The sequence below is a fragment of the Excalfactoria chinensis genome, chromosome 1 (assembly GCF_039878825.1).
Source record: "Excalfactoria chinensis isolate bCotChi1 chromosome 1, bCotChi1.hap2, whole genome shotgun sequence".
Lineage (NCBI taxonomy): Eukaryota > Metazoa > Chordata > Aves > Galliformes > Phasianidae > Excalfactoria > Excalfactoria chinensis.
Window position 1 is genome coordinate 13253765 of NC_092825.1, and position 18382 is coordinate 13272146.

At 36.6% G+C, this 18382-nt stretch overlaps 1 protein-coding gene across 1 annotated transcript in view; it reads right to left on the reverse strand.

Annotated features, from left to right (window-relative positions):
- COG5 (component of oligomeric golgi complex 5) overlaps positions 1 to 18382 on the reverse strand; it is a 178631-nt gene that overhangs the window by 37160 nt on the left and 123089 nt on the right. Inside the window, exons 11-14 of the mRNA XM_072350510.1 lie at positions 10991 to 11072; positions 8634 to 8838; positions 7666 to 7827; positions 6133 to 6232 (exon numbers count right to left, since the gene is read on the reverse strand). Coding sequence (XP_072206611.1) covers positions 6133 to 6232; positions 7666 to 7827; positions 8634 to 8838; positions 10991 to 11072 — 549 coding nt within the window. The remainder of the gene's footprint in view (positions 1 to 6132; positions 6233 to 7665; positions 7828 to 8633; positions 8839 to 10990; positions 11073 to 18382) is intronic.

Here is an 18382-nt window from a genome sequence, read left to right on the forward strand (position 1 = left end):
TATTCAGGTAGCTTACACTAGGCAAAGCTGTAAATCAGAAAATCCTACACTCACTGCCCAGGGTAAAATGCCAATCAGATGCCAAGCACCTACCATAAGCTGTGGGCAAAGGATAGATTTGTAGCTCTCCCAGAGCACTGCACACAGTCTGTAGTTTGGGCCTCCACATCATTCATCAGCTTTTGTAAGATATATGACACAAGTCCAACCATATTTAGTTAAGAGAATTTAAAATATATATATTCAAATTCTCTATCTCCTTCCTCCCTCATTACACCCACTCTCCTTCTCCATCTTTTGAGTGCTTCCTCTTTATAATTGCTTACAAGTCTGACAGTGGGTAAGATCTCCATTAAGTCATCTGCCTGCAGCCTCTTGTCTCTTGGAAAGATCCCTTTTTTTAGACAATCTGTTAAAATTTATAATTCCATAAAACACAAATATTCCATATTTAGGAACTTTCTCTAATTACAGGAAATCACAGCTCCCTCTGACTACCCCAGCCATAGGACAAAACTTCCTAGTGTAATATGATCATTCAAGTTCTTGCTTTGTCTGTAAACATCCAGACATGATCTTGCCCTGTCTGTGCTCCCAGGTGAATGAGAAAGCTGTGCCCAGCTTGAGCTGGTCGCCCTGGCTTGGAGTAAAGCTAGAATGTGCCCTGCTGTCCTGGGAGCACAGCAGTGAGCCAGTGCTTGCCTAAACCAGGTAAGCACACCATTACATGTAAAAGCGACTTTTAAGATGGTTTGATTCTCCAAACATTGCTACAAAAAGCAAGTGGGCAACCTGATTTTTACAATTCTTCCTCTGACAATTGTCCTTTGCTTGTTTGATGGTCAAACGAGACCAGCCCCCTTGTCTCTGGCACTTAAGCCTTATGGTAATAGGTGGAAAGGCAACCTCCACAACAGTGACAGCAAGATAAGAAGGACCACCGTGGGACTCTGACTACAGTTACTAAAGACAGTCTGACAGGATGGCTGTAGCACTTAGGAACAAACCACTAAGAAGCCTTCAAGTTCAAGCATTTCTAAACAACTGCATTGTCACGTTCACAGCAAAACACATCCCACCTCGGTGTGGTTGGTGGGTGTGTTAGTGTATTTCAATCCACCCACATGCAAAGCTGAACAAAAATAGCACAAAAGAACATACAGTACTTACATTTCTACTCATAGTATATGAGATAATTGAAATAATCACTCAAAAGGCCAAAAGAATGAAACGAAAAAAGACAACAGTAAATATTACTTGGAATAGTCCTGCATTGAAAAGGGAATAGACTAGATGACCAAACGGGACTCTGCCATCTCAATGAAGACAAAGGATCTTAGAATTTATTTTTCTGCTTGTTGGCCAAAGTACCAATCTCGTGACCTTCCAGAGCTTTTAGTTTCAATGTTTCATAACTTGTCTCTGCAAGACATCCAGTTCTAAGGATTAGTAAGAGAAATATTACATCCCTATCAGCAGTCAAACCAAAACACAGTGATTGCAAAATTGCAACAAAGAGGTTTGCAGTAATGAGAAAAATTACATTCAAAATTCAGTTCAGTAGATGATAAAATTACAGGTGGTAAGTTAGGGAAATGTAGTTTTGTCTTACTTCCAATCAAAAAGTGACTATCATTTTCATTTTTGTATCTGATTCTAAGAAGCATACTGGGAGAAAGAAGAACACAAAGAAATAGAAACCCAAGGACTTAAAAGACTCCTGAAATCAATCACATCTCTTTTCCAAAAATGGACAGCCAAGCAGTAGTCTTCAAAGTGGCGTGCATGCACCACAGAGGTTATGCAAGATGATGGAATGTGAGGAGAAAATACTGAAGCCTCAATTGTACGCATAGGGTGTATTCTACAGGAACCCACAAGAAAAGGTGCTATGCTGGACCTTGTCCTCACCAACAAGGAGGGGCTGGTGAGTACTGGGAAGCTCAAGGGCAGCCTTGGTTGTAGTGACCACAAAATCTGGAGTGTAAGATGCTTGGGGCGTCAAAGAGAGAGCGCAGCAAGCCTGCAACTGTGGACTTCAGGAGAGCAGACTTTGACCTCTTTAGGGAACTGCTTGACAGGGTGATATGAGATAAAGCTCTGGAGGGAAGAGGGGCCCAAGAAGGCTGGTCAGTATCCAAGGACTATCTGCTCCAAGCCCAAAAGCAGTACATCCCAAGAAAAGGGAAGGCAGATAAGAATGCCAAAAGGCCTCTTTGGATCAAAAAGGAGCTCCTGGAATTATTTAAGAGCAAAAATAAAGTCTACAGGGAGCAGAAGCAGGAATGGGTTACCTGAAAGGACTACAAAGAGGCTGTCCGAGCAGCCAGGGATCGGGTTAGGAAAGCTAAAACCCAGACAGAGTTAAATCTAGCCAGGGACATAAAGGGAAACAAGAAGAAATTCTAGAGGTATATCAGTGATAGAAGGAAGGGCAGGGAAGATGTGGGCCCTCTCTGGAAGGAAACTGGAGACCTAGTCACAAGGGTTGTGGAGAAAGCTCAGGTGCTCAATGACTTCTTTGCCTCAGTTATCACTGGCAAGGGCTCTAGCCATACTGCCCAAGTTACAGGCAGCAAAGATAAGAACTTGAATGATCTGCCCGCTGTAAGTGAAGATCAGGTTTGAGAGCAACTAAAGAACCTGAAGATGCACAAGTCCTGATGGACCTGACGAGATCCATCCACGGGTTCTGAGGCAACTGGTGGATGAAGCTGTCAAGCTGCTATCCATCCAATTTGAAAGGTCATGGCAGCCTGCTGAAGTTCCCTCTGGTCGGAAAAGGGAAAACATAACCCTCATTTTCAAGCAGGCTGTGGATGCCCTCTCCCTGGAAGCACTCAAGGCCAGACTGGATTGGGGCTGTGAGCAACCTGGTTTAGTGGGAGGTGTCCCTGCATGCAGCAGGGCGGTTGGAACTACACGATCTTAAAGTTGCCTTCCAACCCAAACCATTCTATGATTCTACATATATAGTTAATAAATAAATATATATCTATACACGCATATAATAGTAGTGCCAGCTCAAAAAGTTTTTTCTGGTTACAGTGCATGACAAGAAACATCTGGAGAGCATTACCCTTGAGGATCCAGACATGCAATTACTGCTGCCATTTCAAAGCTACCTAATGAAGATGCTGGTGAGATACAAGCCCATCTCTTCTCAACTACGAATTACATAAATGGATCAAAATCTAAGTGGCAGATTTGTGAGCTCTGATCTTTTGTTAAGCAGCACAGATTCGCACAAAGAAGAAAAAGAAAATTACTCAACTTCTTTGTTTTCAGGAAATGCAAGTTAGAAGTTTCTCATGAATCTCTCCCCTTCATTTGTACTTATCGTCAGCATCTGATGAAACATTTGATTTCCCTTATGTGGCCAGATAAACATGATGATTTACTCCAATCAGGATGGCAACTTCGGGTATTTGCAAATTGGAATAATGAAACCCTTTAAAACTCTTAAAATCCGGTGGTTTTTTGTTTGTTTGTTTGTTTGTTTGTTTGTTTTTTCTTCGGGAGCCCTTACCTGTACAAGGAAATAGTTAACTGATATAATGTCTTGATAAGCAGTAGGTATGTTATAAAGTATGGAATGGATTACAATGTACAAATTCAGAAAAAGACGATTTCATTCTTATCCAAAATACCAGATCAGAGTTTTTAATTTCTTTTCTGATCTGGAATGACAAGGACATAGAAATGCAGACTGAACAGAAATTTGCAATGATGTCTGTAATCATTATAAGAATGCTTGAGCTGTGTTAACTAGGGAAATGTTAACAAGAAGATACAAAATAATAATGAAAGAGAGAAAATACACCCATCACTCTTCCCCAGCATCACCTAACAAAACAGGATGGGTGATGAGGTTAAAGGTAATAGTCTTACATATATCTTTAATTAATGCTAAGTGTAATTATTTCTTCAAACTCTGCATTGTAAGAACATCTACAATTACAGTGCATGAACCAAGTACAATAATTTTGAACACGTCCTGGCATACAACAACATTAGGCATTGAGAAAGGGTTAATTAAGTTATAGGTTCACCCAGCAACAGAATAAATCTACCTACTGCTCACAAGTAGTTATTTATATCTTCTGTGAAATCATTTGAACTGGTTAATACAAGAATAGGTCTGAGGCACAGGAGGAGAGGAAACAAACCGAAAGTGTACAAAGTCACAAGCAATAGAAACAGACATTTTGGATTCAGTGGAAAAGATCATTTGTTCTTGCTTTCATTTTAATTCTGCATGTCCGTACTGCAATATGCTGCTATTACTCAAAGTTAAAATCCTGAATAGTACTTTTCTTGTTACTTATCTAAAGCTAGCTGGAGAATTGATGATAAAGTCTTAGTAAAATGTACATATATATATACGTATATATATATATCTGAAATCATTATTTCATCTAAAAGGAACTGAAAAAATAGAAACCTGATATCAGTCTGTCTGTGCAGTTTTGGAACTGCGCACTTATTTGACTTTCTCACCACTCAAATCTATGTAGAACAACCTGCCAACAACATTAAAACAATTGTAAAAATCCAAATGATTCTGAAAAGTAGCTCTCTATCTTCCTGCATGGAGAATTATCATTTTTTGTTTGTTTGTTTGTTTGCTTTTAATTTGGAAGGTAAATTTGTTGTAAATTCCTCCAGGAAATTCAATTTCCATCTTTAGCACTGGCATACTATAGCTATCAGAAATCAGGCATTGGAACAGAAATGTTAAATGGTCACCCTCCTCAGCTTTAGAAAGCTAATATTGTAAACCGGGTTGCAAGACTGAATGAAGATTGCACTCTTGGCTACACCACAAAAGTATAATGAAAAAGTGGTGTCTGACATAGCTCCTGTTCTACACATGGTGAACATTTCAGGCTCAATCTGTCTGCCCAAAAATAGGCACAAAAAAAGCATTTAGATGTTCTAGACTATATCCCACAGGGCTGGCAAGCATGACGTAGGACATGGGAGAGATGCTCTTCTGGAGAGGCAGCTGGAGGGAAGGTTTTTTAGTGTTTTAAAGATGACACTATTACACATTGACACTGTGTTGAATCCTTCCTGTTTAATTTATTTTCTTTTTTTTTTTTTTAAGATATATATCAGTAAGGAAATTTAAAATTGCAAAAACAAAACAAACCCCTCCCACAAAAGTAGCAATGCCATACCAAGTTTATACTGTTTTACAATTTGCAGGTATATCCTTGAAGGACGTTTATTCTGCCAGCTTGAATAATCCTGTTTCCTGATTTTTCAGCTTCAAGTTTTATTTTCAAGTATAAAGTTATTCAAGTAGTTCAAGGGCTTAGATTCCCTCTTAACCCCTACATTATATTAGGTACAGACAGCTAACACAAAGCCACGAATCACATATTTTTCAGCTTTCTTCCACAAATCCTTTTTCTTAGGGCATCTTAAGAACTTGCCAGCTGGCTGATCACAAAATGATGCACACTCCTGAACAAGCCACTGGCCAGATTCAAACTCTAATAGAGGCGATGAGCACAGCAGACCCTGGTGTTTACGCTTCTTGCCAGCCTAGTAAACACACTGATTTCTTTTTTGAGGAAACTGTAGTCTGAAATTACGGCACCATCATTTGGCATCTTTAAATGAAGACTCAACTTAAGAAATAATTTCTAAGAATATAGCAAAATAACCCCATTACATTGATTTATTTTAAAATTTTAAATATTCTTTATGGCCTTCATGACTGCTTCTCCTGTATTCCTTTCCCATACGCTAGTTTGCAGATTTCCAATACAACTCATTAAACAGATACGGTAAACAAAGTATTTACTATTGAATCTCAGATTTTTAAAGCTATTTGGAGAGAGCGTGATTAAACTGAATTGAATAGTCTTGATTTTATTTAAAGACAAAAAGATTGTTTTTAACTAATAAGATACCTTCAATTTTCAGTTACACACACCTCTTGCATTTCTATCCATACACTGTACACTTGAACGTAGAACCTGACCCAAAATATTTCCAAGTGGAAAACTTTCAAAAGTTTTGTCAATTCAGATTGCATTGCTGCTATGTTGAAAAGGTACAAAAAAGGGAACATCCTACACAGGAAAAAATAGAAGTTTCCAACATTTGTAAATTACTTACAAGCTGTTCAGACTTTACACCGTAGAGCTGAATGGTCTTTGCTACGTTTTTGGCCACAGCTAAACTGAGGTCTGGATCAACAGCAGCCACATTTAACTCACTAGAAGCAAAGATCATAAATCTTAATTAATAACTTAGCAGTTAATTAATAACTTAATTAATAACTTGATAAAGAACTAACTACAAATACACTGTTATGCAGCAAGTCGGTTTAGAAGAAGTAATACATAACCAAGTCTTTCTAGGCATTGTAATTCAGTTTACAATTTAACAAGTCATTTGGGAATTTTATGTGCAGAATGTTCCTATTCTGGTAAAAATGAGCAAAGTTTAGAAATGACACTTCAGTATGAAATCACTATTAGTAAGCCATTCAAAAATATTGACTGCAATTAACTACATTCAAGCTTTGGCAGCAGCCATCAAACATTACAGGTGAATACATAGTCATTCAACTCTGGAATTACATGAGCTGTGCAGAAATACCCAGGGGATGCCTTAGCTTGACACAACTAATAAGCCGTGTTTTAGGCAATACTATGTAGTAACAAAGGCACCGAGGGAGTGACAGGGCACAAATGGAAGACAGAAAAGACTTCTACATCACTTCCAGTATTCCCTGTTCATGGAACCCCACAGATCTCCATCTGCTGGGGTTGCATTCATATATGCTCTACTGTGAATGCAGACAAGCACAAAAGGCATCTGAAGTGAATGTAATGCCGTTAGTGATTAGTTTCTGTCAAGAACTTATAAAGGGTCCCTCCCCATCTCTCCCCAAAGCCTTATCTTCTCTGGACTAAACAACTCTTTTACCCTCTTTTCACAGGAGAGTTACTCCAGCCCTTAAGTCTTTCTTACACTGCATGCCCCAGAGTTGAATGCCATTTTCCCTTTTCCTAAGACAAGGAGGAAAATAACACCAACAGCCACACAGATACACGTTTTCTGAGCACTTCCAACTCCCAGTCACAAGTACAGCGTCAGTATTTAATATTAACCAAAAAACACACGCATACACACACACTGACATGCACACTCACAGTGTGAGAACACTGCCCACCATTTTCATGTTCCATTACAGAGATCAGTGCCTACCAAGCTCTTAGGAGTGAAAATACTCCCCTGCTAACTTAAGTATCTCATTTTACAAACTCTAACTGGAATCTCGTCTGCAATTATTATCTTGTAGTTTTACTGTAACAGATTACTTACATCAGGGGTTATCACTTGCAAAAGATCAGCTATTATTTTATCTTTGATACAGTCAGAATAATGAAGATATCAGACATTTACAATAGGTATAATTTCTCTTCCTCATGTTTTGTAAGCTTCAGCAGTTAAACTAAATGAATATTTCAGTTGTTCCAGAACAACTAAACACAGAAGAGAAATCCTGACTTAATTTTTATGATAATCAGTTATAGAATTCAAGAGTAACCAATGTTTTATTGGTAACAAAATCTCATTTCTGAAGTCGTAACATAAAAAAAAAAAAAGTCATCAGAGACTACATGTATTATATGTGCATACCTGGCTATGGTTTTAATGATGCTGTCAAGCTCATCAGAAGAGGGAGGATTCCGACCTCCAGGAGGGAAGACAAGATTGATAGGATCAAAGAGTCGAGATAAGGATTTTGACAAATAAGCAGCTTCATATTGTTGCAGCGAATCTTTCAAGGCCTTTTCTGGGCTGTGAGGATGAGACAAAATCAGTACATTTTAAGTTAAGTATCCAGTAGCATTGAACCTTTTCTGACCATGCAAACTTTACAGTATCCAGCATGTTTTTTCTTCCTGCTATTCAAGCACATACACTTGAAAAAAAGTGAATACTGCATAACAGCTTGTTATTCATTTGAATCACGTAATTGGTCAGGCAGCCATCCTGCATAGTTCAAGACAATTCCTAGCCCTTTCTTTAAGACCTATGTGGAACCCACAATTCAAGATGTTCTTAAGAAACAGTTCTATAAATAGTTCTATAAACACCTGCAATATCCAGAAGATATCCTTAAGACAAAATCTCACCTAAAATAACCACTTTATTTTGCAAAAGTCCAGAAATCTTAAGGCTGTTACAGTTTGATCATTCCAATATCTGCCAATCAAATAATGCTTTTCTACAGTGTATAAACATACAAACTGTGAATCCTTACAAAGTGAATGTCTGTCACACTCCAGTGATTGTGATACCATTAACAGAAAGCTACTGCTGTAATTGCAATATATATACAACTGAATTTTGATCATTCTGCTTTTTCTTTTCCCAAGGAAACCAAAATAAAACTAGTTCCAAAGTAATATTACAAGGCACTTTGAGAAGGACAAGTCAATCTAACACTTTTAATTATGTATTCTAACAAGAATCTCACAGATTTGAAATAGCATTAAAACAATTAATACAAAGCAAAACCACCAAATACTCTTAAATATACTCTGTTTTACTGCACAGTACCAAGCTTTACATTGCATTTTATCAGGCTTCATAATACATACTCGTAATCTTGGGTTTTTTGCATGAATATGTCCTGTGCATCTTCCTCCATTTGTTGCAGTTCAGCAAAGAGATCAGGACTTCCACTTGTGTTAAAATTCCTCTGAATATTCTGACTGTATTGTTGCAGGCGCTTCCACAAGTCATTATAAAGTCTCAGTAATTTAGGGTATTCTCCTTCAAAAGCTTGTTTCAAAAACATAGAAGCTACAAAATAAAGTAGTAATGTGCTTTACCAAGTTTAAGCTATTTATTTGATTTGTAAGAATAACCTGCATCCTCGCATTTAAATCAATGAATGATGACATGTCATTCCCCCTTTGACACTGCTAATGTAATATTTATAACTACTTTCAAAGTGGTATGAGCTATCATGTTAAATGAAGTTGATGATGATATATATCTAAAGCTCCAGTATAAGCTCCAAAATTCAAATACTGGACAGGAGAATCTTACATTGTGTATTAAATATACCAGTCACGGACATGAACTGTTTAGTATCGAACTTAATTGTTAGCACTATCATTCATTTTAATCCAAAGTGTGATTAGAATTCACTGAACGAAGATTTTCTAACAACGGCTTGGCAGGAGAAGAAGCACGGAGCTTTGCAATTTTCAAGATTCTCATTTAAATCAAATAATGTCTATGAGCCAAACTCTACAAAATGTGCTTTTACACACACCTTTAAAGCAATGTACCTAAAATGTAATTCCTACACAAATTAAGAATGGCAAAACTGGCAGAAAACTCAGCATTACCCTCAGCCTGTAGAAGCTTGCCAAAAGTAACAGGAAATGAAACAAATGTACAACTGCTTTAGACACTGATGTTAATCTTCATCTAACATCACTCATACTTCATGGATTTCCTCGTTACATTAGGAGATTAACACGGTTACATTCATTCCTAGGGTTTTTCAAGTTCTAGACATCTGCCCCGTTTGACTTAGCCCACCCCATCAACTCAAGTACATTCTAATTCTGAATACTGGAGGATGCACATTTGTTACCAAATGCAGAGCTATTTTAGGTCACAGAACAATGCTGGTGCTTTTTTTTGCTATTCCTCTGATCTATACAATCCTGAGAGTCTATGATTCACATCAGAGGATTCAATCACTTAGAATTAACATGTTAAAGGTGAACATTTTTATATCAGACAAATCACTTAAAAATTAAGAGTCTAATTGTTGTAAACGGTTTTCCCTGAACTCAGAAGTGGTAAAGTAAAAACAGCACTCAGTTTTAAAATCCAAATGCTCCAAAAATTTATATAAAATTTATATAAAAACCATTAAAAGTGAGAAGGAGATAAAGTGAGATAAAATCTAAGAGTTACCCTTTTTTTCTGAAATGTTGCTTGATCTCATTAACTGATGTCATAATTTTAACCCTAAAACTTTGTGCTGAAAATAGCTAGCACACATTCTGCACGAACACATGAGATCCCTAGTATGTACTTACCACTGTTAAACTATGCATAAGGCAAACAGTAAAATTAATATGTTTTAACACAAGATGAAGACATTTTCTTTTGCAATCATCTAATTACTTAGCAACCACTGAACATGAATCAAACAGCTACTTCCTCAAATTATACTCTGCCATTTAGCAGAGCAGGATCAAATTTTGAAAGGCCAATGCAATAGCTGAGATCAGAAGATCAATGCAAACTTTATGCACTTTGTATCTGTAAAAGATTCACTTAATACTCTATACAAATATGAAAGATGTATTTGTGAAAGCACTAAGTATTATCAAATTGCATGCTGCATTAATATGACAAAAGTACTCTTATGTTTATAATGTGATTTAATATTGTTGGTTATATCTGCTAGTTATTTATTACATATGTGCCCAACACTGTGTGTTGTCAGAACATTACCAGTTATCTATATTTAGACAAGACAAAATTTTAAAGCAACTCAGCTCCTATTTAGAAGTTATGCAAGAATGGCTAAAATCAGTCTTTTGTAACTGAGCGTTCAACAACAGAAGAATGCATAAACTGCTTTTTAAAATCAAATTACTACTTACGATTTCGACAAACTCATTCACTTTGTAAAGTATAATGTCATCCCAAATGTTTTTACGTCCACATACAGTAGGCCTAAATATGGGGTTTTATTAGATTAAGACTGTTTAATGGAACAGAAAACTTTTTTTTTCTTCCCCAGAAAGCTCGATTACAATTTAGGAATGTTTGGTTATAAACCCACAAAATTAGAAATTCACAGACCCAGCACTAAGTGAACCACTGCTGTTAGCAGAGGAGATAATGAGCAAATAACTTACGGAAATAAGAGATTCACAATAACTACAAAATCCATTACCAATCATTTGTACAGAATACTTACAGTCTGTTGCAGACTGAAACTGAGAAGAAAGAGTCTGAGTTACTGCAGTCCAAAATTTGTACAAAATATCCGCCTGTCCATCCTGATAGCAAGGGAGAAAAGAAAAGAAGGTTTCAAAGAAAACTTTCCAAAGAATCTTAAATGCTGCAAATGTTTCCAGTCACAGCTCTTTTACCAACACTGAGAACCAAAACAAAGTAAATGAAGACTGAGTAGTTTTCCCCAAGTTCAAAACTAGAAAAATTGCTTGAGAAAACAAAAATAAAAGTTTCAGTCATCTCTCAAATCTTTTCCCTTATCCTTGGGAGAAATGCTCCCAGCTCTCTGCCAATCAATCTTTTGTAAAAGGTATGAGTGTAGAAAGAAACAGCACACCTTGGAACTGTGTCAGAAAAACTCTTTGCATTGCAATGACCTTCTCATTCAGTGGGGATTCTCATGCTGACTAAATCACAGCAATTACTGTTGCTGGCATTACGACATGTTTACAGATAGCAATCAGGAATCAGAACTAGCCCATGCTGCTCTGGTTTGCACAGAACAGAAGAATTTCCAGTTCCAAAACCCTTAACAACCAAAAACAACACACCAAACTTCAGTTGGCTCCTCACCATCTTGTGCCAACAGGGTTTGCTGACAGAAGTGGAAATGAGGTAGCGTACTCTTGAAAAAAAGACACATTTGAAATAACAAATTGTTTAGTTATTCCCCTCCACCTTCTTAAAGATCAAGTCAAACATTAAGGTATAGTTTCCATTTCTCCCCTTTGCTCTCTTCTTGTCTGTGCCTTTGAGATAGAAAACGTTGCAAGAGATGGTGGTGAGCATTCCATCCAGCCCCCTAGTTAGATGCCAGGGCAGTTGTCCAGTGGTTTGGAAGAGACCTTAAACACCACCTACTTCCAACCCCCCTGCTTTGGGCAGCAAAACTTCCCAGTTTGGGCACCAGGTTGCCCAAAGCCCCATCCAACCTGGCCTTGAACTCTTTATGGGAGATGAAAGCTCTCACCAGAACATTTTTCTTCATATACCTACACAATATACTGACCTTCCTGTATAAATTTACCAGTTTGAAGAAATCACTAACTGTGCAAAACATGCTCAGAAAGAAAAAGCAAAACACCCAGCAATGATTACAGATGTCAGCAATGCTAAGAATTTTAGACTGGCACTTGGCTGTTTCTGTTCTGATTCACTCTGAAAGATCAAAGTTTTTAAATCAAAGCACAGCATTCACAGCTAAAGATGCATTTAAGTAAAGGGCTAAACACTGAAATCTCTGTCAAAGATGGATGCATTTTCTGAGCTTTCCTTTCGGTGTTGCCTGTGACTTACTATGGGAAAAGTGGAAAAACAAAAAACCAAGCCAAACCACATGTTCTTGTAAATAACATACGCTCTTTCAAATATAACAGCCATTCCAAACTGAATTACTACTCCAGATGACAGAGGAAAAAAGAACACAGACTATTCTCTTGTATTGGCCAAGGCAATGAGAGTCTTCAGAATGCACCACTGCATTCAATTTGAAGATCCGGTCATTGAAAGACTGCAAGCTCAAGTTTTCAGTTCAAAAACCATCACTTCAAAAACTTTATATAAAACTTGCAAATCAGTAAAAAAAAAACCTGAAACATGTATATATACATGTGTATATATATATATATATATATATTTAAATATCACGTTATGCTTTCACAAAGAATTCATCCAATCCTACCCCTTATGTAGAGATAAGGGGTAGAATAGAGAAAGAAGGATAAAATTTGTAGGTCCTGTTAAGAACTGAGAGAGAATGTCTTTTCTGCTGTTGGGTATCCAGGATGATGGGAGGCTCATATCTGAAAAATGTATGAGAATTAACACAGAAAACTAACATCAACATGAATGATGGAATCGCATTTGTGACTGCCTGAGGACACTTACAGATTTAGAAACCAGACTAACCCATTTCATAGCTATATTTGTATTTTCCGTAAAACTGTAGTTGATTTTCATATATGGGAAAAATAAAATAGTAATATTGGACAGTGATTCATATGGTGCACTGCACGAAAGGTCTTTTTTTGGATAAATGGATTATTATAGCATAAATATGAAATTACTCAGTTCTTCATTTCACAGTTTCATATTTAAAATAAGAAAGTTACTATAAAATAAATGAGCTTTCACATGAGCTATAAAATAAATTAATTAACCTTCATATTCTCTATCCCAACCTGGAACAATATTTGCCTATTCAGCATGGTAACTCAATTAAATTTCTAAATCATCTAATGGACGTGGAAAAATACTTACAGGCCACCTTCAAATAACTTTCTTTCATTACTGTAATCACCACCTACACCTCTATAATAGTCTTAGCACAAAATGCAATGATTAAACGTGGTCTTGAAAACAAACTTGCATACTGTCCATTCACACCATTCTTAATTGTGATTCAGCATTGTGACAAACAACAGTAACACAAACCTGAAAATTTAATATCGGAGGGAAAATGTGTAACATTTGCATGTAACTATACATCCACATATAATATATATAAATTCAGACACATATACATATGTATTCATGTAAACATTTGCATAGTAGCCTCATCTGTGCCAGTTAAGTCTCTGCCCATTAACTTGCATCTCTAGACCTGGGTAAATGGTATTAATTAACTCATCAAAATTTTCAATTATCAAGGCGCCTTTGTCTTGGCTACTCAACTGTATTATGTGCGAGGAAACAGAGTGGAAAAATACATGGAAAATTCACAGACTTTATACTGACTCACAACTCAGTCAAAAAATGTTCAGGGTACAAAAAAGTTTACTGTCCCATTTTCAGAACAACCGAAAACTCTACCTAGGGAATTATTACTAGTTGCTTCTATAATGTGAATGGTGATATTTCACTTTGTCCAGTGCTGAGATGTGGTCACTCAGGAGGTGAAATACAGCTGCTGATTAGTAGTACACAAAAAAACATGTAAGTGTTTGTGGCAGGAACCAGAGAATACTTTTGCCTACACAAACACTATATAAATGGGAGGACTGCAGTTACTAAAATAAGAATACAACAAGGCATTAGCATTAGATACTCCTTCTGGGAGTATAAAAGTGCATATACAACCATGACCACTCAGAAAATATTTATTTATTTTGTTTAAACCTGAAATTTCTTTGCTTACATATTATCTAAGTATGTTATTTTCTTATTTTAGGTACTTCACTGCTTATTTTTTAAAGAGAGAATTCAAACAGATTACTTCTGTGCTATAGATCACAATGGAAACTGTAATTTAACTATTAAAAACCTAATATGCAATTCCATTTGACAACAATTAATACTAATAAAGGACACACAAAAAAAGAATTCCTAAAGGAATGTTTTACTCCAGCTTAGCAGAAAGACTGAAGGAACATTCCCCTCTCCTGGACAACTTCTTCGAGGACTTACGAAGACGGGCAGAATGAAGGAGAAGAGGAAAGGGCAGTCAGCACTGCTTGCATGAAATGCACACAGCAGATCTACAACTCATCGTAATGGTAAGCTTATGAGCCTTCCCCCGTGTTTCATATAGCACTGTGAGCAACATCCCAACAATATCTGAAAAGAACTGCTCTTTGGGGCTCTTCACTTTCAGAAGCTGTAATCTAGCTGAAATTGCATTCCCGTCATCTTTACTTCCATAGTGTGTGAGCAACGAATTTGGTTCTCCACTATACTTACACCAAATCTCCTCGCTGGTAGACAACATGTGGGAGTACTGGGCGCACTCACATTGTGATTAAATGTGTAGAAGTGATTCTCTTTGGTGCAAACCTGTCTTGTGTCTATGCTTGATGTCTTTCAGTGCTTGGCGTCTCAACAGACTGTCACTATTCAGTAGATATACAACCTCGTCACTAGCTTAAAAAGAACAATCTCTGCAATTAAACAGCATCCATAGTACATCATCATATTTCTGTAGCAGAACCCACGATGATGTGCTAATATTTTTCATCAATTAACATTCTGAGACTTTAAATTGGGAATGTTCCATTTCTCATATGAAAACTACATAAAACTGAAAGAAGCTATATCCTCCCCAAAATAAAAATGCTTGCTTTGAAATCTAGTCACAGGCAGATTAACATCTTGTGATACAATCCCTTGTAGCAGGAGCAGCTGACAAGATGAGTAATGAACTGCATCCGATTATCTTTTCAGCTCTGTGGCAATCATTTTCCATCAGCTTTTTATTCCATAACCAACAACACTGGATAAAGATCACTATTCTGTCATAATCTACCCCAGCCCCCAACAGAGGATATGTTTAATAATGCAGAAAACACATAAACATTTGGAAGTTAAGAGGGCTAACGAGATAGTCTAACATTATTGTTAGCTGGGGCAAAATTGCTTCATGTGCTTATTGCATAGTATACCAAAATCCTTACATAACTTGAAGTCTTTCAGAAGAAAATTATTGCACCTTGGCATTTAATATCATGCTGTTTCTTCTTTTCATATGCAATATATTCTTTCTTCAACAAAGGAGTCTTAATTGTGATTGATAGTATCTAATACTCAAGACAGGCAAGATTCAGGTTGACATATACATACTTTTCCCATTATAGAGTACAACTGAATTAAGCCTATGAACATTGATTTCAACCTACTCTAGAAATAAAACAGGATTTTTACCCACAATCTAATCCATCCTTCATTCTGATCTCACAGTAGGGAGAATCCATACAGAAATCATAATTTGCACTAATACAAATGGGATTGGATCAGACACAGAACTATATTTTTCATAAAAATCCACAGTGAAAATGCTCCTGTATCTAAACTATACCTAATAAACTAACGATCTACCACTTCTTGCTGAGAATTGAAAACATTGTCTCTGCTGTTCCTGTGCCCAGTGACAACTTTCTTTCCCAGAACTAACACTGCTGATTGGGTACTCGATTTAGTAGCCTCTATGCACATTTGCAGGTAATGCACGGTAGTTGGGCTCTGTCTTCCTCTTGTCAATTCTCTGCTGATGGAAATAAACTGAACAACTGCCCAGTAACATCAAGTAGAGCAGCCTTTTGCCATTCTGACCTACTGCACAGTTATCAAGAACTAGGGAAATAAACATGCTTTTGAAAAATATACGAACTATAAGCAGTTAGCCACTTTTGAAAGTGCTATTCCCAGGAAATCAAACTGCATCTGTGTAAAACAGAAGAACCCAACATATTCCAATCTGACTCACCCAAGATGATTTTTTTCATTTTTAGTACTTTTTATTAAAAAATAGGTACTCGGTCACATACTCCATTCACATAGGAATTACTTTTTCATGGAAATTACACACATAAATCAGACAAAACAAGTTCATTAGGCTGGACCACAAACGGCAATTAATTTTCCCAGTAGTAGGGCTCACTTTATTACTGCAAAAAAAACCATTAGTGTAAAACATAATTCAACAAAGTTTGCTCTCATCAGAACATGCAGGCAGACTATTTGACTTTTTACTGTATTTACGTGAAATTAAGAATGTTCTTAAGTGCTTTGCTGAACCAACGCCATAATCAACAATCAGCAAAAAAAACACGCTCACTTTAATGATTTAGTTTTAACTATTGCCATAAAATTACTGTGGTCAGAACTGTGCACAGATATTCTGAAATTTCCACCCCTGAAAGTTTTCAGATAAAACTACGAGGAATAGTTGATAATGCTGGATAATGACAGGGCCAGGAGACATTTGGATGTGCCAATTCATCCTGCTCATTTGTCTCAGATCAAGAAAGCTCAGTCCAGTGTGCTTTGTGCATTCCAGCTGAACACTGACTAGCAAACTGTACTTTAAGATAAGGGTCTCTTAAGTCAATCTTTCTACCCTAAAGAAAGAAAATGGAGTCTTATAGAAACATAAACACAGTTAAGTATGCAGGTTTAATATTTAATGGCAAACGCTCAGCACTCTTGATAGCCTGTCTCAGAAAGTGCCTACATTTAGTAGTTGTTGAATTAAAAGCATCCTACTAACCTTCCCAGAAGAGACTTTCTCATCAACAATTCTCCGCTTATGAAAAGCTGAGATTCAGAGCTTCAAAAAAAAGGGTTGTTATAGCACACAGAGACTGCAAACTGTTATCTTCTATGCAATTCCTTATGTTAAGAATTGACATAGTAGCGTGAAATGAAGAAAAAAAAGGACACATATACCGGCATATTAAAAATCCTTCCTTTTTCCCAGTATTCTCTCAATGAGTCGTATTATAGATTGTAGGCTGTCCAGTCAGCTGTGCAAAGTGACACCGTTACTCAGCTGCACAGACTGAAGACTTGGGTGAATGCTCCTTGTTTTCAGGGCCATAAGATTGTCTCCACTTGAAAAAAACTAATAGGATCCAAGTGCTAGAACTCCCCACTTACATGGAATGACTTCATTTCACAGCTCAAAAAGTATAACCCATCTTCCGCTAATAGCTACTATTAAGTTAATAAACCACCAAATAATAGTGAGTGAGTACCAGTACCGTAGGAGGAACGATATTTGAAGATTTGTATCCACTGTTACTCTACATTAATATCAGTGCCACAGCTTGGAAACCTGACTTAAAGTTACCTCAAAACTAAAAGCCAAACAATTTATCCCATTTAGAAGAAAACAAAAAACAAAAAACAAAAAACAACATATCGAGATCCCCATTAACTTTGCTGCTATAGAAATGAAATCTCTTGAGCTGTGTTCTTTATATAACTATTTGGCATCTGACATTAAGTCTAAATTCAATGAATGAGAAAGAAAATACCCCTTTACTTGGTATTAGATAAGAATGCAAGAAAATGCTGAAAAGACATATACTTATTTTTACAAATGTCTCTATTTCCTCCACACTGTAAATTTAGAACTAAATGAGTATAATTTCCCATCTGTGAATTATCATATTTGTGTTTGTCTGAAATAGCTATTCTAACATTTAAATAATAAATCTGACCCACTGATTCTAAACTGGCTTCCCCTTCATGACAATCCTTTCCAACTTGTTTTTCCCTGTAGAAATTTTGATACTCTGAATAGAATGTGCAAAATATCTTTATTGTGAAGACCCTTTGAAATGTAAAACAATAAACTGAATATTACCATGCAGCTAGTTGCTGCAGGCTCCTGAAATCAGGCTTTGCATACTAATACATACAGTGTTTTCTATCTGTAATCAAAGGCCATAAAGAAATACAGGACTGAAGAACACTGCTCTAACAACAGAAGACATTTAAAGGACAGTGTAAATATTTTTCCACCAATGAAGCAAGAAAGCAAATGATTTAAGAATTCTGTACAGCGAGATCTTATGGGATAGAGATAAGAAAATCTATTTGCAATATTTCTATAGCAACAACATAACCAAATGTTAGA